This window comes from Erpetoichthys calabaricus, chromosome 1 (genome assembly GCF_900747795.2).
Source record: "Erpetoichthys calabaricus chromosome 1, fErpCal1.3, whole genome shotgun sequence".
Classification (NCBI taxonomy): domain Eukaryota; kingdom Metazoa; phylum Chordata; class Cladistia; order Polypteriformes; family Polypteridae; genus Erpetoichthys; species Erpetoichthys calabaricus.
The window spans coordinates 116637701-116650946 of NC_041394.2; the positions used below are offsets into that span (position 1 = coordinate 116637701).

At 39.2% G+C, this 13246-nt stretch overlaps 1 protein-coding gene across 1 annotated transcript in view; it reads right to left on the bottom strand.

Moving 5' to 3' along the window:
* Positions 1 to 1439: 1439 nt before the first annotated feature.
* LOC127526862 (cystine/glutamate transporter-like) overlaps positions 1440 to 13246 on the bottom strand; it is a 193879-nt gene continuing 182072 nt past the window's right edge. Inside the window, exons 11-12 of the mRNA XM_051924033.1 lie at positions 3434 to 3611; positions 1440 to 1558 (exon numbers count right to left, since the gene is read on the bottom strand). Coding sequence (XP_051779993.1) covers positions 1440 to 1558; positions 3434 to 3611 — 297 coding nt within the window. The remainder of the gene's footprint in view (positions 1559 to 3433; positions 3612 to 13246) is intronic.

Here is a 13246-nt window from a genome sequence, read left to right on the forward strand (position 1 = left end):
CCCGGGAACCACTGGGTATTTCAGCTAGTAGGCAATAAAACTAAACCTTCCATCAGTTATGTGATCATACAAGCATTAACATTCCATTTCATTTCAAGGTTAAATTATACAAATTACTTATAACACAAGAAATAGATGGGGGAAAAACAATCAATTTGTCACATATGCAGCAAATGTCTTATGATACAGTCTGTTTGCCTTTAGCAGGTTAGCAAACATTTGTCAGCTTGAATAGTATATTTTCCAAATTTCTCTAAATAAAATGATATATAATTACGTTAAATTATTAACATATTACATATAGCTTGTAATGACATTAGAAAATTAAAAAATAAGGTTCCAGACTCCAAATACGGAAATTTCATCATCTGTAAATTAAATGACATAGTATTGATGGGCAGTGTGGTGGCAGAGCTGCTGCCTTGTAGTAAATAGAGCAGGGTTTGCATCCTAGTGTGGATTTTGCATGTTCTACCAATGTCTGCCTGGGTTTCTTCTGGGTGCTCTTGTTACCTTCTACTGTCCAAAACATGCTGGTTAGATGAACTGGTGATGCTAAATTGGCCCTAGTTTGTGTTTGACCACTGATGTACAATCATCTCGTCCAGGGTTTGTTCCTGCTCTGAGCCCTATGCTGGCTGGGATAGGCTTCAACCAAACGCCACCCTGCTCAGGATTAAGTGGGGTAGAAAATGATATGAAAATACTGGTGAAAAGTTTCCTGTATTAATAAAAAATAATGTATGATTTAGTATAGTATTTAATTATATAGTATGCCTTTCAAAAGGTCTTATTTCTTAAAATTTGCTAGGTTATCCTGTAATCAAAAGGGAACCAATAGGCAGTGTTTCCATTACGTTAACTATTTGCTGGGAAATATATGATTGGTTTATCATTAATTTACTGTCCTCTTATTAATAATAGCAAAAGTACATGGCCAAAATATGCAATAAAGCAATTATATTGTGTGCGGTATAAGTCAATTATTTTTTAGGTAATTTGTTGGTTGAACTGTATTGTAATAGCTTATATAATTTATGCGTAAGGTGCTGCCGCACATGAGTAGTATGTAAAAATGTCTGCCTTATTATTTTAGAGCTGGCTGAGTGCACACGTGAAGTCTTTGTGTTCAGAAACATATCTCCTGTACCTGTGTCTGATTTTTCACTATGTTTTTGAACTGTTATATGGTGATAATTTCATCAACTTTACCATCATATCAAATGTCACTTTAAATAATTTTGACCTAATATTTTTAATATGTTTTACTTGAAGCAAAAAACGGTACATTATGTCACTTCCTAAACGGCAAAGCCTCACATCAATAGTGAAACAGACCTATTTAGATAAATGCTGTTCACAGTGATGGTCTTTAACCCATAAGATATTGTGTTTCAGGTTAAAATATCTAATGGCATGTTTTGTACACGTACAGTATTCTATAAAGCAGAATTAAGTTTTGCAGTAAAAGCTTTGATCAGCCCAAGATTTAGTAGGTCTGCACCTCCTGGAAGGTCTGCACCTTCCAAGAGAATCTGCAGCTTCATAGTAAGGGTGTCTGTAAAATAATAAAATCAACATGTCAAACTTATCAACAGAAGTGAAAGGCCATTCCTCCAAAGAGTCTGATTAAGAACTGCTTAAAGTAAAAACTATTAAACCGGACTTTTATCTGTAAATATTCATGAACACATCTAGAAAAACAGTCTGTAAATATTCATGAACACATCTAGAAAAACAGGTAATATGCACAGTTTCCAACAAACTTTTTGTTTAGAGATTAGCAACACTATCCGTTAAGTGTTTCTTATAACATTATTTAAAAATACTGTTGGAGGAAGTGGCAGAGCTTTTCTTACAGAGCTCTATAAAGCTTTTCTTACAACATTTGTAAAATGTACTTTTAAAGTCACTTTATTTTTTTCTGTACTAAAGCAGCTTAGCATATTACTTGGCCACTACAAAATGTACCTTATTTTTTAATGCTTTTGTATTTGCTGAAGCGTTACCTGAATATTTTGATAATTAGTTTAAAGGGAAATTATAAAAAGCTCTGTGACACTGTAGGTGTAGAAATTTAGAATTACAACTTTGCAATGCTTTTTGGCAATAAAAGATTAAGAAATTCATCTACTACAAAGCACAAGTGCACTTTTTATAACCTCCATTTCTTAGTTACACAAGTATGCCTGGCTATAGCCTGTTGCCTCTTATGGTAGACATGTATGAGCTCTAAAAAGACTTTCTGGAGACAGGAAACAGTTTTAAAATGTAGACAGGAGGAGCACATCACGCACAGATTAGCTTAATAAAGGCAGTAAAAGAGCTGATCACACAGAAGAAAGTAGGAGGAGCAAAGTCAACTCAAGAAGGCTCTGTCTTACTGTTGACACTTAAAGCAAGAAATGAACCACTTGGAAAAGTAAACATCTAACACTACCAGGTTGTACAGTACACATAAGCATACAATATTTTCCTTTTTTTATGCCATTAGCTATTTTAATAATTCATAAAGATTCATATTTATGAAAGCCTGCTTCCCAGCATGCATGTTTGCTCTATTCAACGGCTGGGGGCTGGTAACCTAATTATTTCTCAGCTAGGTCAATCAGAGGTGAGGGCAAGAGAACACTCCAAAAAAGGCTACAGTGATAGATCCTAGTGGTGGGATCAACATTATGCATTTGACAGGGGTACTTATAATATTTGTATTATGGTCAGCTAATATACCCCTCAAAAGAAAACATTACAAGTTTTTTTGTTTGTATTTCTTTTTAAACACATGCAATTCTATCTGGAGTAGTGCGCAGGTGGTAACATCACTCATGCATAAAGCAAACTGGGCAGCTATATAAAATGGGCAGAGGTGATTAAATGCATGAAAGTTCTGAGCATGACTCCTGCAGCATTGTGATGTCACACTGGGCTCACAAAGTATCATGGGGTGCTGGGAAAAAAAGGCTAAGTCTGCCACAAATAGAATTTCCAGGAAAATATTTGTCAAAGGATGTCACCATCAAACAAATTTCAAAAATCAACAAACGACAATTTACCACACATGCACACTCACACTCTGTCAATAAAAACTACTTAACATAAATTGTTTTGCAATGTAGGATGAAACAAAAGTTCTCATGTCAACATAGGAGGAACATGTCAATGCCACACACTCTTACTGGGTGACAAATTCAAGCAGTGCACTCAAAGTAGTGTGGCAGCAGTACTAAATCCATACCACTATACTGCCTATTACACAATGGTCCTTATTTATGACATTCTATTAGGCTGTCACAAACTCAAACATGTCTAACACACAATTTTTGGTAAGTACTGTGTGATTTTTATTGATGTACCAGGATTTGAATGAAATTTTGAAATACTGAAGTTGGCACCAGAATTTCTAGTACAAGAATAAGCCTTGTTGGCCACTTACAAAAAGCTCTGATGAAGCATAAGGGCAGTCTCTGATTTTGAACCAGAAGAAAATAAACTGGGACACCAGTCAGTGTGAGGGCAAAACTGATGCCTGTGTTGACTGAATCAGAGTAGAGGGACATTCCCACAATGAAAAAGCACACAACTGTGAAAACAGCAGGGACGAATAGATATACCTATGCAAAAAAATATTAGCAGTATCCTAAAAAAAATGCCGCAGTTTTTATATTTCAACTGAAATATTAATGAATCAACCTTCTTCTTTAATAGTTAGTTTGTAAAAAAAACAATTTAAGAAAACCTTAATAATTTACCTATAAAAAACTGAGTGCTGCAATGTATGCCAGTTAGGTTTTCCATGGGGTACTCCAGTTTTGCTCTCAAGTGCAAAAGACACATATGCTAAATCAAACAGTAACCATGAATTGGTCCATTATAAGTCAGTGTGTGTGTGTATGTGTGTGTGCGTGTGTGTGTTTTGAGTTGGCCCTGTATTACATTGACACTATATTCAAGGCTCCTTCGATTATTAAATGGTTTACTACTGAAACAGGAATATGCTCCCATGCCATTTACAATGACTAGAAAATAAAAGGATATAAAATAAATGTTGAAACCAAAAGTTATTAAAATACACATAAATAAAAGATTAAAACAATGCCCCCATTTCTTGCTTATTTCTTTAAACCTTCTGTATCTAATGTATGGTTAGAAGAGTGGGCCCTTGGATGACCTAGAACCCTGTCTACAGTAGGTTCTTGCCTTCTGCCAAGAGATGCCTCTTCAAACTACAGCTCTCCAAGACCCTGAATTGAATTCAGATCGTTTGGGAATGCTGCCTTATGTTATGTAAATTGTACCATGTTTGTCAAAAAGATTATGTTGCTACAACTCAGAACCTGAAATCTTACTTGATTGTAATGCCAAGAGCATTTTTAATATTGCATTGTAGCAACCTTTAAAGGAACCACACAGGACACCAGGTAGATTTTTTGTGGATGCAGGAACACCTTACTTTGTTAATGCAATGTAGTCTCATCACACTTTTTTTAAGGTCCCAGAGACGTCATCAAAACAAGAAAATTGCAAGCACCTATGGTATCACTCACTGCTCTAGCTAGCAATGTTTTCCTCCTGTCTCTCATTATTCATCTCAACTATCATCCTGAATCACCCATACTCCTCAGTTTCTTCTGCTGTGCCATTTATTTTGTCCTGTCACTGACAGGCTGCAGTTCAGATGCTTCTATTCCAGACCTGCTGTGGGCATGCGGAGTGGTGAAGTCCAGTCATCTTTGTACTATCGCTCTTTCAGTAATGTTTATGTGTAGTTGCAGATTCATACACTTGAAATAATTTAGAATTGATTGAAGGGTTGAGCGGACAGGCTACAAATTCAAAAAGTTCATAGATAGATATTTATATATTTAATGTACTCCTATGTAAAGTATGCCTTAGCAGCCATTGAATAGAATCTCCAAATCCCTGTGATACAGAGAAGGCAGCTACAGTCTCAACACTTCATTGAAAATAGAAGCTGTTACTTCAGCACTCAAGGACACAAGATAGGAGCTGCAACACTGTAAATGTCCTGCTTTACCTACTATCTTCAGATTATAGGAACACCAGCGACTCGGGCTCACTGCTGTGGCAGACCAGGGGCCTGTATAAACGGTGAATACGCACAAAAATGTTGCATACGCTCGTTTCCACGCTCATATCTCGATGTATAAAAACTAACATTGGCCTAAGGCAATGCATATTTTCACTTAATCCTTGACGTACGCAATTTCTCTGCTCGGTTTTGCAAACTGGGGGCACCCAGCATCAAAGCAGTGCTATTGTTCCAGTGTGGTTTCCCTTTGTTTTTTAGATCCACATCCCTGACATGGCTTTATCAAATACACTGAACTTTTCCTACATATTAAAAAACAATAGGGGTGCTGGTGTCCCATTATCTTTATGAATACATTGAATACAATGTTTACACAGAGATCTTTTTAGACAATGTTTAATTTGGCCAAAGTAGTGAACTCGGTGTCTATTGTTTAAAGAGCTTCCAAACTCTGCAGTCACACTTAACACAACAAGGACTGAGAGTTTGGTGTCAGCACTCCTTATTTTAGTATTGTGTACTCATATTCAAGCTGCTGCTCATATGATTTGGGGCATAAGAAATTTGACAAGCCACTGAGTCAGTGAGGTTCATTTGGTTGCCTAATGGCTAAGATGCCGTTATATCTCCAGATACATTCTAAAACTTGCTAAACAGTCCTCATTTGCAAGTTGGGAATCCAATATTGGACAGGGCACGTTTTCATTGGAAGGCTCATCCATGCACACACCAATAGAAAGTGAATTTTGAATCTTCAATTAACTTAATATTAATGTTGTTGGCATGTGGGAAGAAAACCATAGTATAGGAAGGAAACCAACACAGATATGGTGCAGAACATACAGACTCAACACATACATTGACTGGGTACGTCATTCAAACACAGCATTTTGTATCCATGAGTAAAAGGGGGGGCAATAGAAACAGCAAAGACTTTTAAGTCAATATACCTATTTTGTATATCTGAATTCAGATTTGATCCATTTAGCTGAAAAACTCATAACCACTAGATCACATGGGACACAGGTTTCCCAAAAATAGTGATAATTATTGTGATTGGCAGGTATTAGGCTTTTCCTTTTGTTTAATTTTTCATGGTCCTGTCTTAGAAAGTGGTGTCATTTATACATTGACCAAGGTTGTTCAATAGTGGAAGGGAGACAATGGAAAAAATGGTGACAGAGCCAACATGAGACCATCAAATGACTTTACAATTTCATGTACAATACTGTACTACAGTAAGTTAGAGGACAATGAGGCGGGACTGGGAGGCCAACATTACATATAATTTCGCTATGCCTTTTCAAAATCATTAATGACCCGCTATGATGTGTATTTAATGTGATTTTAACATTCCTTTTTTCCTTTCTTGTTGTCAACTGGCTTTAGCCTTGATTAACCTCATATTAATTTATCTGACATGACACTTGTTTACTCTAAGTCTTTCATATCTATTAGTACATTGAAAGAGGGCAAAAATTATAGGATCTCAAAGATTAAAAGCTTTTTAATTCTATGTACAGTATATTTCTATGTACTGCATTCATTGAATGACATTTTCTATTTTATTTGATATTACATTTAGTGTGAAATATATATAGGAATTTGAGTCTTTGCACTATATTTACAGTAAACCTTACTTAAACAAATTCTGATCATGGAACTAGATAAACACAATTGGCTAAAGTTAGGAAGATGCAAGACACTAACTATATTTTGACCAAAAGAGTTTAATGGTGACAGACTATCTGGCTAAACATATGACAATTAGGTAACTACTATTATGCAGAAGTATGACGGAGACACTAGTAAAAGAGGGGCTCCACTTGTCTCAATAAAGCATTAGTTGTGTTTTCTAAACAGGTATTTAAAAACAAGAGAATCAAGGCTTTTTGGTGCTTTACAAAGTCACATTACCTAAATGCAGACAATTTCATGCTACTGCACTTTTCTGTTTATGAGACTAAAACTATTCTTTTACAGCTGTACACATTAAGTTCTACTAAACCTGCACACCGCTAAGAGCAAATCTGTGGTATTCTGCACACATCTTCATCAGTTTCATAACCCAGTAAATCCTATTTAAAATCATGGAAATAATATGCCTTCAGTTAAAAGTTGTGGAATCATCTTACCCCTTTGAAGCTGTAAATAGATGTAAACATCAAGCTCACGTCCTTACATTACACCTCTGCCACTTCAAGTAAAAAGTGATGGTTTGAAAACAAACATTTTACCTAGGAGTAGTGAACCAGCCTCCCATCAAAGATCCCAAACAGGAAGCAGCAACAAGGATGGGAATGACAGAGGAGAAGCCTTGGAGTGCTCTGTCAGCAAAGGTCTGAAAAAGATTACATGAGGAACAAGCTGAAGCAATCAAAATTTGCAATATACTATGTTCTACAGTTTTATATAGTTTGAACCTGGCCTGGCCACAAGTTGCATGAAGTTTGCATGCTCTGCTAGTGTCAGACTGGGTTCTTCTGTTGGTACTCTTTTCTTCTTCTAACATCTCAGTAGGATAAGTTTTAGGTTAATTGTCAAAAAAATCAACAAGTTTGTGGCCTTTGAAAACCTAGCACAACAAAAGTTGATTTCTGTCTTGAATCCAGTGTTGTCAGGATAAACACAGACCCCACTGTTACCTGCACATTCCCTGCCCTTGAACTGGACAGGGAATGTGCAGATAACACTGCACAACAAAGTTTTTGCTTCTTGAAATTTACCCATCACATACCGTTTCAGTTTTGTAATGATTTTTTCTTATATTTGTATCCAAACATTTTCGCTCCCATAAGTGACTTATCAACAACGGTTTGTGCAGCCTGGGCATGTCCAGGCATGGAATGATGGGGAAGATGGAAGATGGGGAAGATGGTGGCACCCGTGCAGGCTGCGGCTTACAGAGCTCCTGAGTCCGCGGTGTTTAGTGTTAATCTTTGTTCGTCTTTGTCAACTAGTATAAGTATAAAAGTAGATTTAAGTGATAGTAGTACGCAGACATACATTTACGAGTGGCAAATCCTGCTCGATTTCCAAAGAAACTGTGCCGAAATATCCAGTGAGGTGACAGAGATGCTCCGCAGCCTTTCCTTACTTCGGCAGCCTGAGAAGATGAGCTGGCGAAAACGCAAGCACAGCGATTGGAAGCAGAAACGAGGCAAACGCGGAGGTGTTAGCACAAGGCTAAAAACTAACCCAACCAGACCTGCGATACCGTGTATTCTGCTTGCGAACGTCCGATCGCTGGACAACAAGCTGGATTATATAAAGTTGCAGCGGGCCAAGCAGTGGGAAATGAGAGACTGTTGCATCTTTATTTTCACTGAGACATGGCTACAGGAAAACATTGCAGACTCGGCCATCCAACTAGACGGACTGACCATCTTCCGAGCGGACAGAGACGCCTCTTTGTTCGGTAAGACCCGTGGGGGGGGGGCTCGCAGGGGGGGGGGGGGGGACTGTGTGTTTATGTGAACAGAGAGTGGTGTACGAATGCTGCCTCAGTTGCGCGACACTGCTCCCCGCTGATAGAGGTTTTATCAGTAAGGTGTCAGCCTTTATACCTGCCGAGGGAATACAGTTGCGTACTGGTGGTTTCTGTCTATCTCCCGCCTAGCGCAAATGCTAACCAGGCGCTAGCGGAACTCTACGAAATCATCAGCAAACTGCAAACGACGCACCCCGAGGCATTTTTCATCATTGCTGGAGACTTCAATCATGCCAATTTGAAGTAATTTCTCCCAAAATTCTACAAGAATGTGAACTTTGCTACTAGAGGGGGAAGCTGTCTGGACAATGTTTACAAGAGTGCTCCTGATGCCTACAAAGCCCTATCCCACCCCCACCTCGGTTGTTCAGATCATATCAACATTTTTATGGTCCCTGCATACAAGTCCCTGCTGAAGTGCACTAGACCAGCCCACAAGAGCATCAGAGTGTGGCAGGATGGTGTGGTTTCAGCTCTCCAAGACTGCTTCGAAATGACAGACTGGGACATTTTCAGAGAGGCTGCTATGGATGGTGACTCCATCAATCTGGAGAAGTACACAGACTCTGTGACTGGCTATATCTCCAAATGCATAGAGGATGTTACTGTTACCAAGGATGTTACCACAAGAGCCAACTAAAAGCCCTGAATGACAAGAGAAGTGTACAAGTTGCTCAAGATCAGAAATGCAGCCTTCAGATCTGGAGACAAGGCCGTCCTCAGGATGACCAGAGCCAACCTGTCTCGCGCTATAAGGAGAGCTAAGTGGGCATACGCGCAGAGGATCAACAAACAATTCAGCCGCACCAGAGACACACGTCGTATGTGGCAGGGCGTTCAGACAATTACAAACTACAAGCCCAACCTACATAGCAGCGATGATGATGCCTCCCTTCCGGATGAGCTGAACAACTTCTTCGCACGGTTTGAGGCGCAGAACAAAGAGCCTGCGAGAAAAGCAACACCTCCCTCCACTGACGAGGCACTATGTCTCTCCATAAATGACGTGAAGAGGACTCTATCCAGAGTCAATCCACGCAAGACCTGACAACATACCTGGTTGTGTGCTCAAAGAATGTGCCAGTCAACTGGCTGGTGTCCTCACAGACATCTTCAACACATCTCTGAGCCAGTCGTCAGTCCCAGCATGCTTCAAGTCGACCATGATCATACCAGTGCCGAAGAAGTGATCAGTGACATGCCTAAATGACTACCGATCAGTTGCACTCACGCCAATCATAATGAAGTGTTTCGAAAGGTTAGTCATGTCACACATAAAGACTAATCTCCCTGCCTCCCTTGACCCTCTTTAGTTTGCATACCGCTCAAACAGGTCAACTGAGGATGCCATATGCTCTGCCCTTCACCTCTCCCTGACACATCTGGATAAAAAAGACACATATGTCAGGATGCTATTCATAGACTTTAGCTCTGCCTTCAACACAATCATCCCTAAAAAGCTGGTTGTAAAATTGAGCAGGTTGGGTCTGAACACCTCCCTCTGCAATTGGATCCTGGACTTCTTGACAGAGAGGCCCCAGTCAGTTCGGATGGGCTGCAACACTTCCAGCATCATCACACTGAGCACTGGAGCACCGCAGGGCTGCGTGCTTAGTCCACTGCTGTTCACCCCACTGACTCACGACTGCACAGCCATGCACAACACCAACCACATCATCAAGTTTGCGGATGATATGATGGTGCTGGGACTGATAAGCAGGGATGATGAAAGAACATACAGAGATAAGGTGGAACGGCTGTCCGCATGGTGTGAAGACAACAATCTATCTCTCAATGTCGACAAGACAAAAGAGATAATCGTGGACTTCAGAAAATCACGTCCTGCCCACATCCCACTCAGCATCAACGGTTTTGATGTGGAGACTGTTAGGAGTACCAAGTTCCTCAGTGTGCACATAACTGAGGAACTTACGTGGACACATAACACCTCATCACTAATCAAGAAAGCCCAGCAGAGACTACACTTCATGAGGTGGCTGAAGCGAGCAAGTCTTCCCCCTTCTATCCTGACCATGTTCTACAGAGGCACCATTGAGAGTGTTCTGACCAGCTGTATCACTGTCTGGTATGGCAACTGCAACATATCCGACCGCAAGCGCCTGCAAAGTAGTGAAGACAGCAGAGAACATTATTGGGGTGCCCCTCCCTTCACTACAGGACATAGTTTACAAACACTGTATCTGCAAGGCCTGCAGCATTGTGCAGGACCCCTTACACCCCTCACATGGACTTTTCACACGTCTGCCATCCAAGAGAAGATACTGCAGCATCAAAGCCAGATCTGCCAGGCTGCAGGAGAGTTTTTACCCCCACGCTGTTAGACTCCTTAACACCAGGCTGCCCCATGGGACCTTCCACACGGCCTCAACCACCTCTAAAAACAGAACTTTTATACATGCAAGCCACTGTCCTGCAAAGACGAGTGTGCAGGTAGAAAAGAACTGAAAAACTCCTACTGACCTTTAAGTATTTTGACACTCTTGTTATCCTTCTGATGTGAAACATTCTGACCTGTCATTGTTTACACGTCTTAAACAACTATTTTCATACACTGATAATTTCTGTATTATCTATATCTGTTATTTATTATTTACTAGCAAAATACCCGCGCTTCGCAGCGGAGAAGTAGTGTGTTAAAGAGGTTATGAAAAAGTAAAGGAAACATTTTAAAAATAACGTAACATGATTGTCAATGTAATTGTGTTGTCATTGTTATGAGTGTTGCTGTCATATATATATACATATACACACACATATACACACATATACAGATATATTATATATACATATACACATATATTTTTTATATATATATTTTTTTTATATATATATATATATATATATACATACATACATATACACACATAGATGCACTTACAATAACATAGAAATCAATATAAACAACATTAACATCATTATCATATGAGAATATGAAGTAATATATAAGAAGCACATTTCATATAAATATAAATTATTAAACAGTAAAATCTTCTTCAATAATTTGCTACCGTGGCTTTTCGTTGGTCTGTCCAGGATTTTAAATCACATGTAGCTTGCAAACCATTTCACGTATTGACTTGAAATGTGGTACACATATAATACGTCACGTCTGCTATCCGCTTTATGGGTGATGAATGTATTACTCTTTTTATGTTTATTTTATTTTAGAATCAACTCCTATCTGCGCACACCAGGGCGGCTGTGGGCAGATGCGTATGGTGTATTCACTCCATGTTATCGTGCATTGCACTGTCACTGGTATTTTCATAAAAGAATTTGAACAATATATAAGAAGCATATAAATTATTAAACAGTAAAACATTAACATTTAAGAAGTAAAGTTACATTGAGTACTACTGCAGTGCCTTCGGGTATACCTCATTTTTTCTTTGCCCATTACATGCTTAAATGTATACATTTTTTGGTGTACCTACCCGAGAACACGCGACATATAACCGACAGTGGGAGAAGCATGGATTTTAAACACGCGTTGAGTTCATCTGCTGGTCTCCCTCGTGGAATAACTGGTAATGTTTGAGTAAAATCTACAGTGAGTAAAACGACATTACCTCCTTTTTTTTTTTACGATCTCTAAGATCTTGCTTTTTTCGGTTCAAGGCTTCATAAGCTCTTTTATGTTCAATGTTGTACTTAATAAGTACAAATTATCCCAAACCATCATCTTTGAATGTTGCAAGACTTTCGCCTTGTATGTAGATCGGGGTAATTACATTCATTGCATTCCTAGTCTGAATCACAATCTGATTGTATGGGTGGTTACCTGGCACTGTAGGGTTGCCACCCGTCCTTTAAAATACGGAATCGTGCGCGTCCCGTTTTGAATCAATACTGGACGGGATTTATCCCGTATTTTTTTTATAATTTTTTTTTTAAAGCAGCGTCTCATGCAAATCATCCCACACGCATTTTATGAAGATGCCTCCTTTCCTACTTTTGATTGGGTAATACTTGATGTCATCGTTAGTTTGATTGGTGTTTTTTAACTGTCCAGTGAGGAGGGCGTGTCTTTTAAGTACAGTCTGCAAAGTGTTGGCACTGAGATATGGCGTCAGCGCCATAGTTGAAGCCCCTAACGTTGCGGTCAGCAAGTCGGCTAACATCCGCCATGTGCCGTCTTTCAGTTGCGAGAAGCAGATCATAGAATGGTTGAAACTGTTGCCCCTAACGTTGCGCCACGGCGTGTGCTTCGTTTATACCTCGTGTCTTCTCATTAAACTTTTATCTCGCGAATATGTTATTGCAATCCGCAGCGGGAGCGTTTCTATTAACTTAATTTAAACTTACGTTTTACACCGTGCTTTGTTTCCCTTATGAACATGCTTGTATGCTTAACTCGCTCCGTTCTGAATTGTTTAATTAATTTTTTGCTCTTCGCTGTTTGCGGCTGTTCCTCCATTTCCCCCTACTTCGTTCTTTTATCTCGCGAATATGTTATTGCAATCCTTAACGGGAGCGTTTCAATAAACTGATTGAAAATAGTTTTGCATTAACCTTTTACTAAAAAGGCGAGCTTTTAAGCCTGAGAAATCACCCCGTAAATGCACACGTTTAATTGGACATGTGTTAATATGTATGGTTACACAGTATTAAAAGACAGTGAACAACGTCAGTTACCTTTCTTCCCGCGTTTGATAAAAGGTGAGCTTTTAAGCCTGAGAAATCAC